Raw genomic sequence first — 17,336 nt, forward strand, 5'->3', positions numbered from 1 at the left:
ATAAGCCCCCCGCCCGCAGACCCCCACAACCACCGGCCAGGGTTGTGGGGATGAGGCCCTTGTCCTCATCAACATGGGGACAAGGTGTTTTGAGGGGCTACCCCAAAGCACCCTCCCAATGTTGAGGGCATGTGGCCTGGTACGGTTCAGGAGGGGGGGCGCTCTCTCGTCCCCCCTCTTTTCCTGCGGCCTGCCAGGTTGCGTGCTCGGATAAGGGTCTGGTATGGATTTTTAGAGTGACCCCACGCCGTTTTTTTTTTAAATTTTGGCGCGGGGTTCCCCTTAAAATCCACACCAGATCTGAAGGGTCTGGTATAGATTTTGAGGGGGGCCCTACGCCATTTTTTTTTTTTTTTTTTGGCCGGGGTTCCCCTTAATATCCATACCAGACCTGAAGGGCCTGGTATGAAATTTAGGGGGACCCCCCACGTCTTTTTTTTTTTTTAATTTTGGCCGGGGTTCCCCTTAATATCCACACCAGACCTGAAGGGCCTGGTATGGAATTTAGGGGGACCCCCCCCACGTCATTTTTTTTTTTTTAATTTTGGTTCGGGGTTCCCCTGTGAGGAATTCCCATGCCGTTTTTATCAATTAACTTCTATGTGTATTGTCAGACCGGCAATGCATTAATAGCCGCGAGTAGTTTTAAATGACTTTTTTTTCCTTTGAAATGTCATTTTGCTGTCAGACTGTTCTAAACATGGGAAACATGCGCCCCTTTACAGGAATACTATAGACACCCCCCAGGTACGAAATTTAAAGGGATATTACACTTTTAGTGTTTCACTTTAAACATTATTAAAATCACTGCTCCCGAAAAAACGGCCATTTTTAAAACTTTTTTTTGCATTGATACATGTCCCCTGGGGCAGGACCCAGGTCCCAAAAACACTTTTTATGACAATAATTTGCATATAAGCCTTTAAAATTAGCACTTTTGATTATTCATGTTCGTGTCCCATAGACTTTAACGGTGTTCGTGTGTTCGAACAAATTTTTTGCCTGTTCGCATGTTCTGGTGCGAACCGAACAAGGGGGTGTTCGGCTCATCCCTACTGTAGAATATAAGAGCTCTGAGGCTCGGTTCACACTTGTGCGATGCGGAAACCCTGCAAATCCACTGCGGGTTCCCGCATCACACCCGACTCGCACAGCAGTTTACACTGCCATATGCGAACTGCCGGGAGTGTCAATACATTGTTAATGACACCCCCATTTCAACTCGCATATCGCACTGTGAACTGTCAGTTCGGGCGTGAATCGGATAGTATGTTAAAGTACATTACGGTATGCATTAACATGCGCTGTGTTAAGGCAGCCTATTAATTATAAATGGGGTGCCAATGTACTGCAATGGATTAAATAAAATGCACATTTTCTTCAGTTCCCAAGACCCTGTATAGGAATTGGGGAGTTTGGTTATCAGTAGGACTGGAAGGCACAAACACAAAAGTACTGTTAGAACTTCTTCTCATTTTCACCCTACCAAAATGTGTCTCTGCTTTTCTCGGGGTCCCTGTTGGACAGATTTCTCATTGCTTCATGTCCTGACAGAGGATTTAATCCTTCTCCACACATCCAAAACAGGATAAAATGGTTTTGGTTGTAGCTGGGCTTTTTTTTAAGGCTAAAATAAACAATGATCATTTCATGGTCATGGTAATGGCTTGCATTTTCTTTATTGTAATGGCTTGCATCCCTGAAGCTTTCCATCAAGAAAATTTTCGCCTATAACCTCTTGTGAGGAGTGAAGCAGTGCTTAACACTTTTCCTTAGTCTTATCTGCTCTGTGAGACTCCTATGGAAACATATATTCCTACAATGTGGCATGTCTTCTTTCATGTGACCAATGGCTTTCCATTAGTTCACTCAGGAGTTGACAAGCAGCAAGTGGAGCAATGAGTTCTGCAAAGAGGTTTAAAGTGCAATTATAGCTAAAGCCTTTTTTTTATTTTTGGATATATTTTTCATGTGCCTGGTCTGGTTCCAAGCTTCCTTAATCTTTTCTAAAACTAAAAAAAATGTTTTGGCTACAGATACATTGTAATAGTCTAGAACAGGGTTTTTTTCCTCAGAGAATAGTTGCAGGAACCCACCCTCCCCAGTCAACTCCCCGCCCAACCACACCCCCAACTCCACCCACAACCCCACCCCTATTTACACCATTCCTCGGAAAAGAGAAGTAAAGCGATGCCAAATATTGGGTGTGGTCAAGGCTCACCTTCTCCCCCCTGTCCACAGCTCACCTCCCCCTTGTCCATAGCCCACCTTCTCGCCCCATCTACAGCTCATCCCCCATCCACAGGTCATGTCTCTCCTCTTGTCCATAGTTCACCCTCTCCCCCCTTGTCCACAGCTCACCCCCCCATCCACAGGTCACCTTCTCTTCTCTCATTCACAGTTCACCCTCTCCCCCCTGTCCACAGCTCACCCTCTCCACAGGTCACCTTCTCCCCCCCCCAGCTCAACTTCTCCCCCCATATTCCACAATTCACCTTAGCATGTGCCCCCCCATCCACAACTCCCCTTTTTACCCTCTGTCAACATGTCACCTCTGCACCCCCAACCACAGCTTGCACTCCCGGTCCACAATCACCCCTGCTTCTACAGCTCATCTCTCCCCTCTCCATATTTCACTTCTGAACCTCCATGTACAGCTATACCCCCCTCTTTCTCTTCCCTTGCCCTCCGCAGCTCTCTCACCTGCAGTTGCATTAGAGTAGTGCAGCCGACTCTGTTCTATTAGGTGAGCGGGCTTTCTTTTTTACCTCAGCCTATTGCAGTCCAATCCATGCAGCTCAGCCTGTCAGATCTGTGTAGCACAGAGCCGAGGAGGAGTTTCAGAGCACTTCACTCGGCTCCGTGCTACACAGATCTGACAGGCAGCTGCCTCTGGAATCCCTCATTTAATGCCGACAATTGCAGCATCTGAACCTGATCCCCAGGGCACCCATCAAATGGATGTGGAGTATGTGTGCTGGTGCTAGCATACAGAAGCCAGTGGAGGAATTGAGTGGTATAGAAAACTTCCTCCACCGACTATTATGTTATGTGACAGGCTGAAGAGGAGAGGGCTGCTGGAGGTGGCAGAATGGTGTTCCGCCACTTTCTGGCAGAAAAAAAGGTCTAGACTATTCTAAATTATCTGAACATTCATGTTTACTCCTTGGACACCTGTCTGAAATGTTAGAATATTATTTTTTTAACAATGTGTTCTCTCTACAACAGCAAAGGAAGAAAAATCCTACCTCTTCTTTTTTGAAGCCTGCTCGAACTTTCTCGTCCCTTTTAGCTTCAAACTTATTTTCTTTGTCTTCTCCCTTTCCATATTTAAAGTTGAAATGTAACTCTTGAAAACAGTCCACCAGTATACGTGCAGTGGCTATCACACCGTGCAAGATTGACTGTGCAGGCAACATAGTGCTTGGCAAAATACAAGATAGTGCCCTGCTCCACCTGGCAGGTAAGTGAGTGCACAAACTTAGCATCTTTAACTACCTTTTCGTATAGTATCCTATTACTAGTATAGCTGGTAACATCTAACAGTCTAAGGGTTTAACCACCCCTGTACCACCATATTGATAAAAAGTGGCAATGAGTTGGATGTGTATTTCTGGAGTGCCATTTATAAATGGTGCTTTAGAAAACACACTCAGGCAGCCTGTGAGACCGTGAATGACTGTGATTTGGGCTGTCATTGGACAGCTTAGATTGCAGCCAAGATGTACAGAGCCATTCAAAGTGGTTCTGTACCTTTTGATCACTGTAAACCAATCACAGCAGCCACCAGTGTAAATCCTAGAATTGTTTACAAACATCCAGTCCATTCACAACAGCGAAAGCTCCCTCTCTTCCATTGAAAATAGGGTGAATGTTTATAAATGTTTGCAAATAATGGTGGGGTTGCTTTTGTTAAAGATGGGGAGGGGGTTGAATTGCCACTGATCATCGATGACTGTGGGACTTTTTAAATGGTAGGGGTCCTAAATTGCCACTGACCACCAATGATTGTGGGGATAATTTTTAAAGAGAAAGAAATGAAAGGTAAGTGTAAGCAAACCTAACTTTTGTTTTGTTTTTCCTTATATAAAAAAAGTTTATCAGTCTCAAGAAATTCATATAAAATTCATTCGGGTACAGAGTTACATAACTGATTAACTATCAAACTATCACAGCACTGAAAACTGAAAAATTGCCTGGTAATAAAGGTAAATCTACAAGCTGGTACTCAACTAGTTAAGACCCGTAATCCTGCAACATAACAAATAATTCCAATGCAGGTAAAGGTCAGCTGCTTAGTTCAATAATTGAAAGGCTTAGAATGATGTTTCAGGATTAGGAGGTATTTTAAATCCTCAGACTTTTAGACAATACAATTTTATGAATGGCCGTTATGGTTTTCAACAAATTCTATATAGTAAAATATGGACTTTTATTGTTTATGAGATGGTGAAATGACATCAAATGGTGCATTCTTGATGATTATTTGTGTATTGGGCTGATATGATTTTGGTTTGGTTGTAAAAGCAAACATTTCTATATTTCTATAACAGGGAGTTAAATAAAGGAGCTTAGTCAGAGAGAAAGTAGAGGTTACAGCATTTAGGCTGGATTCACACCTATGCATTTTTAGTGCTTTTTGCATTTTGCCGATTTGCACTACAGTCCATTTAACATGGTTTCCTATGGAACACGTTCTGTAGTGCAAATCTGCAAAATGCAAAAAGCACTAAAAATGCATAGGTGTGAATACAGCCGTAGGGAGAATTTGCTTTTGATTGTCTCATTTTTTAAGTCTTGACATTTTTTTTTTTTTTTTGGATTATTGTTAACCCATGTAGGTGAGTTGGCACCTACAATGAAACATCATATGTATATTTAATACTTTAGATTGTCTTACTCTATCCTGAAAAAAAAACTACAAAGACAAAAATGAAACATGAATAATACTTTCTTCTACTTTATGAAAATGTTTTCCTGTTTTTAAGTCTTCTTAGGGTCATTTAATTTGTTTTTTATTTTATTTTCGTTTCCTGTGGCATTTTAAGTGCCTTTAACATAATTTTCCACCTATAGATATTTCAATAAGCTCTTTGAAAGCCATTTTGTTGATGTTCACTCAGCAAAGGTTTGTGGGGTGGAAGCTTGTGAAACACACACAAATGCTGGTTGCAAACGTAATGCCACACGTGACACCCAAAATCGTGACTCAAAATGCCAACCTATTATCGCTAGGGCATGCTAATTTAATCCTCCAACAAAGAAAAGCTTGAAGAATGATCATGCATTCAAAAAGGAAAGCAATAAGCAATGTGTTAAAGAAAATCCCAAGCAAATAAAATTCCTATGGAGGTGATGGTACATTTTATAGGCTCGCAAATTGTGTGCAAGCAAGGCACAAAACTCTGGCCAGCATTCCATTCTCCAAAAAACAGGTGCAAAAAGTGCCAGAGGGAATAAAGGTACCTGCTTCTTTAGGAAGGCCGGCTGAATCTTTTCCTCCACCTTCTTGTCTTTTACCTGTTTGCTGTCTGGTTTCTTCTCCTTTTTCTCATCCTCCTTCTTTTTGGCCTCTAACCTAGCTTTCTCCTCGGCTGCTTTTTTCTCTTCTGCTTTTTTCTTTTCCTCTGCTACCCTTTTCTCTTCTGCTTTTCTTTTTTCCTCTGCCTCTTTTCTTTTCCTTTCCTCCTCAGCTCTTTTTTGCTCTGCTTTTATCCTCTCTTCCTCCACCCTCCTCTCTTCTTCCATCCTCTTCTGACGCTCTCTCTCTTCTGCCTCGGCTCTCTCTTTTTCCCTTCGTTCTGCCTCTATCCTTTCCTGTTCTTCAACTGCCTTCCTCTCAGCCTCAAGTCTTGCCTCTTGCTCAATCCTTTCCCTTTCCTCAGCAGCCTTTCTTTCTGCCACAGCTCTTTCTCTTTCTTCTGCCTCCCGTTTAGCCTCCTCTATCCTTTCCCTTTCCTCAGCAGCCTTCTTCTCTGACTCAATCCGCTCAGTTTCCTCAGCCTTACTATGTTCCGCCTCTCTCTTCTCCTGCTCGCTATCTTCTGTAGATACTACTGCCTCTATCGTCACTTCCCCATATGTTTTAGCCTTCGATACTTCCACATTTTTAATTTGGAAAGTCACTTCTACCTGATTCTCCTCTACAAAAGGTTCCTCAGATGTCTCCTCCTGAACTTCCTGCTTGACCTCAACTTGATCTGTTTCTACTTCTTCCTCTTGCACTTCTCTACTATCGTTCTTCTCAGTAAATTCCTCTATTGTTTCAGTCTCTTCCACTTTGTTTTCTTCTTGATGAAGGTCTGAGTCATTCACTTTTGGAGAAGAATCGTTTTCCTCGACTTCATTCTCTCCATTCCTGGTGCTTCTAGAAATCGAGAAACTTTCATTGGTTGTTATAGATATGGTTGGATCATATTCTTTCTGACGTTCCATGGCCTCTTTTTGGCGTTTTTGGCGCCTCTCCTCTCGCTTGGCCAGCCTCTCCAACAATGAAGCCTCATCATCGACTGAAAGGTCTGAGCTTGTTATTGACTTGGTCCTGCTCTCTTCCACTGTAATGCTGTAATAAATAATTTTTAATGTATATTTATTATAAAAAGTCTGTAAAATATAAAAAATTGCTTCAACACCAAGGGCTCTGGAAAATACAATGCATTCAGGCAAAGAGCAACAATATACACACTTAAAGATAACTTACGTATTTTCCCTAGATTTCAGCACAGGACATGGCCTAGAGCAGAGGGAGAATGAGGATGCCCAACCCCCCACATACTGTCATCCCAAATGATGAATTCATGCTTGACCGATGCCTGCCTTGTCAGTGCACCCAAAATCTATAATTTTCCACTGCTCGTTTGATGTGCCCATGGCCTTGCCAATCAATCAACACCAAGTCTGCCATTCAGAGCTTTCCAGATTTGACACTGGGTACTGTGTGGTGCAGCTCAGACCCCACTATTAATTACAAGCTGTCACTCTGGTAAGGAAGTGTTCATAAATGGAGTAGAAGTGGAGAAGGCTGAAGGCAGGAAGTTCAATTTTAGATCAGTCACTGGGACTGATGAGGAGCAAACTTTTCCCAGAGGGGACACCTTTTACAACAACTGTCAAAGCTTTACTTTGAGGAGATGATATCTTCTCACTTTAAGCATTACTTAGGAGGAGATATCTTCTTACATTCTGGTCATGTCTTCAGGACAGGAAGTTAGGTTAATCACCCCAATGGGAAGACAGATTAATATACTGGAGTTTCGCTTTAAATATTGTGCAACAGACCAACAAAAATGTAATGCCATGTTATGCTTTTAATTTTATTTTCCCAGGGAATGGATAAGACACAACAGGAAGTGAGAGGAAATCTAATTAAAGTGTGGGAAAATTACCTCTTAGACAAATGGCCCCCAGAAAAGGTGTCCCCATTATTAGATTTCCCCCTATCTCTTGTTCTGGTGACAGCTGTAAAATGCTGGATTTCCCATTACGTTCTATCCTGGTGACAATAGTCACTAGGAAAATAAAGAGTGGGAATCTACTCAGCAGGCCCATATTTCTACAAAATCCAGTGCACTCCTTACAGCCATATATCCAAAAAATCATGGGTGCTAAGGTGAAATGATGGATGGTGCTGTCAGTAAACAGTCCAAAATGCAAGGTATCACCAGCACACAATTATAGGAATACAAAAATAGGACACTTAATCACCACCAAGCAACATGATGTTTCAGGGCCAGGGTTTAAATAGCCCAGACCCAACAATCAAAACACCAGTGCTACAAGAACACCCCAATGCCCCGAATGTAATCAATAAATACAAAACAGCAATCGGTCACAAAATAAATAGCCCAAAGTACATAGTGACAGATTTCTAAGTTGCATGCCTCGAGTCAAACAAGGTCTCAAAGAGGCAACCCATCCACAATGCCCAGGATCGGAAGTAAGAAGCTGATACAAGCAGAAGTGCATTACAAACACCAGGGCGCATGCCCACACAAAATCTCTCATAATCACAGACAGCAATAAAGACCTGGCTTAGGTTCTAACTCCTCCCCATGCTACCAAAAACAAAAAACAAAGTTTTCTTTATAAATATACATTAACAGCCAAAAACTATATACTATTTTTTGTAGTTTACTTATAACATTGTACCGCCATAGTGTTATTAGGTCCTTGAACACACCAAATAAGCAAGAATAATTGAAGAAATGCATTCTCGTATAACCATTTAATGTAAGTGATGTCTAACATACAAGCTGACAATTACCTCCAACCTCCCTTTTAACTATCTGCCATATTTACATTCTTAAAGGCGGCTTGAGATACTCTGGCTTTTCAGTCCTCTGCAGACAGTTTAGGCATTCCATAGACAGTTCACTATTTGTGTTATCATTTTCCCATGAGTTTTCCTTTCCTTAAAACAAATTGGACTTGTAGAATTTGAGAGTCAAAACATTCACTGTATGGCTGCATTCTTCTAATGTAAGTTTTCCTAAGAGAAACAAAGAGGCTGCCGTTGCTATTTTTAATTCTGCAAATGCTTGTTGCTTGAATCTCATTCTGAACCTCTGCATTCAAAACTTTGTGTCAGTGACCTAGAATATGTATGGACAGAAAGTGTATGTCCAGCCGAAACTTTTTTTTTAAAGACTTTGATAGAGTGGGGAAGGATCAGATCCCCTGTTCAAACTGTACTAGTATTTCGAGGATCCGACATAGAGATTTGTATTTCTGTAGTGCTTTTCTCTCTGGGGACTCAAAGCACTTAGGAGGTGAGGCAGTTATCCTGGGCTCACTCAGTTGGGCTAATTAACCTACCAGCATGTCTTTGAGTTGTGGGAGGAAACCAGAGTACCTGGAAGAAACCAATGGAAGCACATGGTATATGATTGAATATATCTGCCCCCAAGGTTATAGTGGTTTGTTTGATAATATATGCTCCAGGGAAAGTGAGTTTGGTTGTCAGGATCCTGAACATTTTGGGCTCTGGCATTTGGATGGGAGATTGGACGTGGGCTTCCTGGCCATTGCTTCAATTTGGTGAAATGGGTGCATTAAAGTGCCACTGTCCAAAAAAAATACAAAGCATGGAACCTTCACAGAAGACTATGAATGCTCACCTCCCCTCTCTGAAATTGGCTGGGCTCAAGTGATACATCCTCCAGCAATGTTTCAACACAGTTTTGGATGCCTGTGCCTTCTGTGAGCTTTGTTTCCTCCTTCCAACCAAAGTAAGGTTGTAAGGTGGCAGTGGGGGACCATGCATGCGATATACTCAGAAGGGTTGCAGATGTGAAGAATGTGCTGAAGGCTGTATCGGCTAAATACAGCAGGCTTTGGACTTGTGGTTGGATAGCTTTCACTGCATGGGCCATTCTTTGGATTTCCTTTGCGAAGAGAACAGGAATCAGGTGGAATAGACAAAGTGTAAAAAACTAGCCAGGTAGCTAAAAACCATGTTTGTTTCATATTTGGCTATTCCATGTACATAGAAATGCTCTAGTAGCCCCCTAAACTCCCTTCCTGATGACATGCTGCTTGGCCCTCCCTCCTCCAGCACTGTGTGGACACCGATGCCTCTTGGGATATGTGATGTGGATATAAGAGGCATCAAGAGCAAGGTTCAGGGAAAAATAATGAAGTAAAAACAGAAAAAATAGATTGGCTTCTTTTACATTGTGGCGAACAGAGGAATACAAGGGAGAAAAGTGCGAAGGCTAGCTGTAAGCTAGCTTTATTATCATATACTTGATGATAATTGGCTTAAGCAGTGTTTCTTTGTATTCCCCTGGCTTTTTGACCAATGAACAGGCACAAAACTACTAAGCCCTCCTACCATCCCCCCCCCCCAAAAAAAAAACCCAACAACCAATGAACTGTATTTACCTGTTCTGAGAGTTCACCTCATTCCCATCTCCATCATCTCTGTGCAGCCGTTGCCGTTCTTGACGAGCTCGCCGACGCCTCTCTCTGGCAGCTTCCTCCTCATCGTCGTCAACTCTCTCATAGGTAACTCTGCAGTGGGAAAGGTACAGATATTTTACATTGTGATAATGTTCTCATGAAAATTTTCTATTTGCATACATAAACAGATATCACAAAGATGTGAAATTGCCATTTGTTAGTCAAAAATGGAAATTTAAAACCCAACATTTTCATTTGTTTGGGTTGGGAAAGGTTAGCACCTGTCAGGTTTTTATTGCCAATTGTGTCTTTGTCAGGGGAGATTTCAGCTTGCCTATTCTAGTGACCACACAGGAAGCAATATTCCAAACAAGTACTAAAAAAATAAAGTTTTGGTTATAGTAGCGCAGACTTGGTGACTTGATTTTTTCATTAAAAATCTGAGTTTGCATATAACTTCATAAATTGCATATAATTTCCACTGCCTGTGTCTGTGCATCTACTGGTCATCATTTGCTCAGTTTGATATGTCTATCTGTCCTGGTGACCATTATCACGGAGACAGAAAGTGAAATTCAAATTCTTGAACTATCACAAGAGCAATAAATGATGAAAAATCCTTTGGTGAAGATACCTGTTCTTGTAACATTTCTCTAATATGGGAATTCCATTTACTTTGGAGAGATTTTCTGTTGTGCCTTCAGGACAGGAAGTGAAGAGAAATTTCCCGTGTGGGACACAGACCCCAAATAATAACTTGATAGGGGTTTTAATTTTTCCATAAACAAAAAGGTATTTTGTCTTTGCATACACTTCACAACTCACCATTTAGACTGGCAAAGACACAAGTTCAAAAGACATAATATCCATATTCAAATTATAGCAAACAAAGACAAGAACATTTTTGAAAAATGTTTGAGTCATTACACTGAAATGCATACTTAACAAGAGTTAACATACTGCGAATTAGAGTCACACATACCAATTATCGTTAAGCACACTTTCATTGTAAGCAATTCTGCAAAAAATGGTGAAATTCAATTGTGGTTTCATACACCGTATAATCTACAGTCTCTATAAAACCAACCTGTAATCCATCTCTCCCGTTTCTCATGTCTGCTGCCCTTCACTAAAAAGGATAGAGTTTCTTGGTGGAAGGAATTTTTACACGCCAAAGATACTTAATCTGCTCTATTAAATATGTATGTAAAGATAGGTAATCTGTGTAAAAATCTCAATTGTCTCTGCAGCATTAAAGCACTTGGATATAAACAGTATCTTGAGAAGATAAATCCTTTTCTGTCCCACCATACTATACATATCAAAAAGATTTTAACAAACTAATGCAAGGAGTACCTGCTTCTGTTCTGTAAATTAGGGGAACCTCTTTAACTGAACAAATCTCCAGAATAGCTTCCATGTATTTCTGTTTTGGAAACAAAGCCCTCTGTCACTCTTTCTTTTATCAGTTGCCCCTCTTTGGTATGAAGTATAGGCTGACCTCCGCTCTGGCTTGTGGTTGGGCCCTCACCCTCCTCCTTGCCTTGCAGTGGACTTTATGATGTCATTTTGCAAACTTGACCTGGAGTGCCTTATAGAAAAGGCTTTGAGGGACTAGATGCACAGATGGAGGTAGCCTGCCAGAGTGAGGTAAGTATTACACATTATTCATCATCCCCTAAAGTTAACAAGCATTTAACCCCTGCAGAGTGTGTATGTGGGGGACTACAAGGGTAGTTTCTTTGTAATTTCAAAAATTTTGATCTAAAGTGTATCTACAATGTATTAAGTTTTTTTATTTCTGTTTGTGCCCCTGCTCTGGTTTACTACTCCAGTGTTTCTGAACCTTTTTTTTCAGTCAAGGCACCCTTTAAAATTATGGACAATCTCAAGGCACATGCTAAAATTATGGACAGTCTCGAGGCACCCCAATCCAAAATGTAAAAAACTATTCTAATAGTTTTACATATTACATCAATATCCACACACATAGGACACCCAACGTTAGAGGTGTTTTATTCTTCCAAATCCAATACACTTTTACACACTGGTACTGACTAGTAATCCAGTGTTTCTCTTCTCCCTCAATTTTTCTTCATTACACAGCTAAAGTGACACCAGGGTTAATGGAGAGGGGCAGAAAAGGGTCATTGGTTGTTAGGACGCCAGCAGCTAGCAGGTCGTAATGGTGCACAATGAAAACCCGTGGCTTTGTGTAACTAAAAGGCAGGATTCATCCATCTGCTGGCTTGTATACAATTTTGGAGCATTTTTTAGGCATTTTGCCAAGGCATGCCTGAAGAAACCTTAAGGCACCCCAGGGTGCCTGGGCAGCGTAGTTGAAAAAACCTCTGCACTTACTCCATTTGTCCTAGTGGCCAGTGTCACCGGAAATGAAAGTGATGGTAAAATCCACATTTGTAAGTTGTCACAAGAAGAGGAAATCTTCTAATGATGGCACTAGTTCCTGTGGCAGGTTAAAGGTGGCCATAGATGGATCAACATTCAGCAGGACGAGACAAATTATGAACCATGTGTGGCCACTGCTGCTCAACAGACATCCATCTATCAAATGACTTCTGTTGAATGGAGCTGTTGAAAACTTTTGAGAGATTTCCTCTCACATCCTGTTGTAAGTGAACAGGATAGGAAGTAAAGGGGAATCTATTCAGTGGGACACAGATAGTAAACCATCCCCCGCTCTAGTAGATTATAATTTTTTTTTTTAATGCTTTAACAGCTAAATCCGTCTTTCTCAACCAGGGTTCAGTAGAACTCTATGATTCCTCCAGAGATTGCTAATGGGTTCCTTGAGCAGTGAACAATGACAAATTGACCTCCCACCTACAATGACTACCAATATAAGGGGGCAGATTTCCATTTATTGCAAGGGTTCTCTTTTATATTGCTCACCAGAGCAAGGGGGCTTTTTTCACCCAAAGTGTAGGGACATTTCTCCACCAACCACCCATGTAAGGAGGCATTACTCCACTGGCAACCAATGTAAAAAGATATTTCTCCACTAACCACTAAGTAAGAGGCATTTTCCACTGACAGATAAGACAAGTTAACAAATTTAGCAGTCTGTGTCTTTTTTAGCCATTATTATTTATTTATTTTCATGATTATTATACGTGTATAGAGCAAGGGGTTGTTGTAAAATAATCAGCTCTGGGTGTCATATATTCTATGTAATCCAAATGCTGTATTCTTTTATGTAAAACTTTTAACAGTTTATGGATAATGCTGGTTTACCATGAAATGTAGGTAGAATATTTTTTAGCAGGGGCTACCTGTGACCTGAAAATTACATCAAGTTACAAATTATCCAAGTTACAAAGGCTGCTCTAAATTACTGAAATTGTTATTTTTCTAAGAAAAGTATTAAGAAAAGTACTGGTGAAAAAAACACTCCTGGGTTAAAACAATATTTTTTTTTGCAAATTAATGTTTACATAAAGGCAACAGTTTTTATTTTAGTTTTGAATAGAGTAAGGAAAGGTTAGACCCTGTGTCTAGTTTTTTTTTTTTTGCCATCTTTGTTCCCCCTACCCCAAGGGTCGTCACCCAGCAATCACGATCTACCCTAACTGAGGGCAAGTCATGGGTAGACCTCAAGCCTTCCTTGCCAACCCCAGAACCTTCCCTGTTCCTCCTCTTTCTGCTGCCCAGGCCCCCTGTTTGCTCCCCTGGTCTCCCTACCCCCCACAGCACTGTCAGCTTCCCTCCTCTCCTCTTCAACAAGCTACTTTGGTACTTTCTGATCGAACACCACACATCTTACTATGTTTCAGTTTGTGAATGAAACGGAAGCTGCACTTCCCATTCATTCATTGTTCATTGTTCAGTGCAGCTGAGGAGACTGAGGAGTTTCTGTCCTCAGTCTCTTTCTTTGTCTCATAAGTGAGATATCAGGGGGTCTGTTTAAAATTGTAAAAAACTTATTAAAACATAGAATAATAAAAATAAGAAAATCTACTGAAGCTGTTGTTAGTTTTTGGAGCATTTAACCAGTTCTCACCCTACCTGGTCAGAGAGAGCTGCAAGACTATAGAAACTCAACAGCTTGAAGCGGGGTCGCTGAGATAAACAGAACCTAAAACTGACATTTCTGTAATCTGGCATCTGTTACCAACCAAGCCATCTGTTATCAGATTACTGATTTGTTTTTTAAATCACATGGATCAATAAAACTGTGTACTTTGAAGTTTATATAAACTATATCACTGAGCATTGTTTTATTTGCTTCCTTTTGGTCTGTTAAACATACAATTCAAAGCATTTTGTTATAGTTATTCGATATAATTGCATAAAAAAGTTGACCTTTAAAAACTTAGAGCTGTCTTGTGCACACCTCACATGTTATCTCAAGGAGAGTAATTGGAGAGTAGGAGTTGCTAAGTAGTTTAGCAAAAAAGGCACCTGGAAGGGCTGACACCACAAATAGCTGTATGTTATCGGCCCACAACAGGACTTACGATCTGACTGTATTTTTGGCAGGTCAACCGGTATTTTTTTATATTTGCAGGGTCTTTAAAGTGATAAAAGTTAGGGAAATGTGCAGTACTGCAGAGATGTAGCACAAAGTATCATTTTTTTTTGGCTTGACATACGCTTTAAAATAGCACTGCCCTTTCCCTTTAAAGTGCATCAAAACAGTGTTGTGCCTTATTTATCTAACACCTACCAAAATAGCTTTTTAGTATGTTGATATTGAAATTGATATACAAATCAAAAAATAATTAGTTATTAAATGCTTCAGAATTCCACCGAAATCAAGGCTGAACACAGCTAATTTTTGGGACGCACAGTCCCAGCCTGGGCCAGGGGAAACATTTCATTTGAAAAACTTGGAACAAGGTGACGCTTGTAAAATCATCTTTCTAAAAATGTCTTCTTTAAATGGCCTATAAACCCGTCAACATTGTTACAACAGCTAACCAAACTGAGTGTGAACCTGGCAAGCCCCACTGCATCCTCTTCAATCAGCAAGAGCAAAGGAGACACAGCCTGTATTTTTTTTTACATTCCGTCACCAAAACATCTAAAATTATTCCCTTATTAGGACAATGATTGTGCAATAAAAAATCCCTCCACAGGCCTTACACTATGACGATAACCATATGTTGAAAGAAAAGGGTAGTAAGATTTTAAAAAAAGAGAGCAAAAGGTCATGAACAAAATGTGACATGCAATAGTGGGCTCTGACTTTACACGATTTTGTTTTACAGCTTAAAGCGTTTATTTTGTTACATATATATAGTGCAAAAAAATATACTACAGCCCCTTATATAGAGATCTATTCATATCAGACACTGCCCCAGAAGACCCCTGTTATAGTAGTATTATATAGTACACCCCAATTACAGAAATATTGGTGAGTAGTAGTATTATTATTATTTTACAGGATTTATATAGTGCCAACAGTTTACGCAGCGTTTTACAATATAAAAGGGAAACAATACAGTTGTAATACAATAAACTACAAGAGGATTAAGAGGGCCCTGCTCAGAAGAGCTTACAATCTAAAAGGGTGGAGCAGGTGGTACAAAATTTTGTAACTGGGGAATGAGCTGATGGAAGTGGTAGGAGATTAGTTGGAGATGTGATAGGCTTCCCTGAAGAGATGAGTTTTCAGGGATCGCCTGAAGGTAGCAATAGTAGGGGATAGCCAGACAGGTTGAGGTAGTGAGTTCCAGAGGATGGGAGAGGCTCTGGAGAAATCCTGGGTACAAGCATGGGAGGAGGAGAAGCGAAAGCTTGAGAGTAGGAGGTCTTGAGAAGAGCAGAGAGGGCGGTTTGGGTGATATTTAGAGACAAGATTGGTGATGTAGCTCGGGGCAGATTTGAGAATGTCTTTGCATGTTGTGGTCAGTATTTTGAATATAATTCGCTGGGTGATTGGGAGCCAGTGTGGGGATTGGAGGAGAGGGTTGGCAGACACTGAGCGGTTGGTAAGGTGGATAAGTCTGGCAGCAGCATTCATAATAGACTGAAGAGGGGATAGCCTATGGAGAGGCAGGCCAATGAGAAGAGAGTTGCAATAGTCAAGGCAAGAGATAACAAGGGAGTGAATGAGGAGCTATTTATAGTATAATACAATACAGTAGTGATATCATGTAGCAGATTTATATATATATATATATATATATATATATATATATATATATATATATATATATATATATATATATATATATATATATATATATAGCAATGTAGCACTAACTCTCGTTGGAGCTGCTGGTTTAAGCGGGCTTGTTACCTTCACTCTCCTTCCCTCTGTTTTACCGGCACCGGGTCTAGGGTTCCGTTGAGTTTACCTCTGGACGATACACGCACCAACACTTGAATACGTTTTCAATGCTTTATTGAACGATTTACTAAGGAAGTAGCAGGAAACAGGCAGAAGGGAAACTGCAGAAGAAAATCAAATACCTTCTTGTAAGATTCTTAACAAACGTCCTGGTAGAATTTGGATAATATAATGGAATGCGCTCCCCTCATGGGACACACTCTTTGCTGGCCTGGATAGGCCTCTCTCACTTGCCTAGCAGCCAGTACGTAGCACGAACAAAAGTCTCTGCCACAGACTTGGTTGGGACAAACCTGTACGGTCCTCTGCCACAGGATGTATTGGTTTTCTTTGTAAGGAATGTCAGTCACAGTGCTTGAACCTTTAAGCCAACCCGGCAACACTATGCTGTATAGTTACTTTTAGGATACGTCCTCCAACCGAGTCACCAGGCCCATCTCCAGACCAGCATGCTGCGTGATCCTTCCATGACGGGTCCTCCCCTGGGATCTCCTCGGTTGTCCAGCTTCTTCCCTTCTGGATAGACAGCTCAGGACCATTCCTCAGCTGCTGTGGTAGGCCCCAGACAAGTTTATGGGCCCACCCCTGCGCCGCAGCGGCGTGGGCCTCCGGAACTGAGGACCACGAGATTGCTCTCTAACGCATACCTGTCGGCCAGGAGGGCCAGCAGGTGGCTGTAAAACGAACCCCCTAATATGGCGTCTATGCCATAAATACCCTCGCCCAGAATGTAACTCGGAGGACCACCTCCACCGAGTTGTCTCCGGGACAGAAGAGCATCCATACGCTTCGACACGTTGCCTTTCCAACACTAACAGTGATAACAGCGACACCCACCAGTCAGTATGGAAACACACACAACATCAGCCAAGCTGGAACAGAGGCAAACTTAACCTATTTAACGAACAAGTTACTAAATTTACCTAACATATGGTAGATCGCAAATCTACCAGCGCTACATATATATAATATATACACAGTTGTGCTCAAAAGTTTACATACCCTGGCAGAATTTATGATTTCTTTGCCATTTTTCAGAGAATATGAATGATAACACAAAAACTTTTCTTTTACTCATGGTTAGTGTTTGGCTGAAGCCATTTATTATCAACCAACCGTG

General features: G+C 41.1%; 1 protein-coding gene across 6 annotated transcripts in view; it reads right to left on the bottom strand.

Annotated features, from left to right (window-relative positions):
* The window catches only part of CALD1 (caldesmon 1), a 266,015-nt gene that overhangs the window by 60,136 nt on the left and 188,543 nt on the right, over window positions 1–17,336 (bottom strand). For 4 of the 6 annotated variants that reach the window (XM_073621272.1, XM_073621273.1, XM_073621274.1 and 1 more), the window contains 3 exons: window positions 9,883–10,011; window positions 5,467–6,562; window positions 3,249–3,320 (listed from right to left, as the gene is read on the bottom strand). In XM_073621272.1, the coding sequence (XP_073477373.1) occupies window positions 3,249–3,320; window positions 5,467–6,562; window positions 9,883–10,011 (1,297 nt within the window). The remainder of the gene's footprint in view (window positions 1–3,248; window positions 3,321–5,466; window positions 6,563–9,882; window positions 10,012–17,336) is intronic. The other 2 variants (XM_073621276.1, XM_073621277.1) reach the window with 2 other exon arrangements.

Source organism: Aquarana catesbeiana, linkage group LG03 (assembly GCF_042186555.1).
Source record: "Aquarana catesbeiana isolate 2022-GZ linkage group LG03, ASM4218655v1, whole genome shotgun sequence".
NCBI classification, from domain to species: domain Eukaryota; kingdom Metazoa; phylum Chordata; class Amphibia; order Anura; family Ranidae; genus Aquarana; species Aquarana catesbeiana.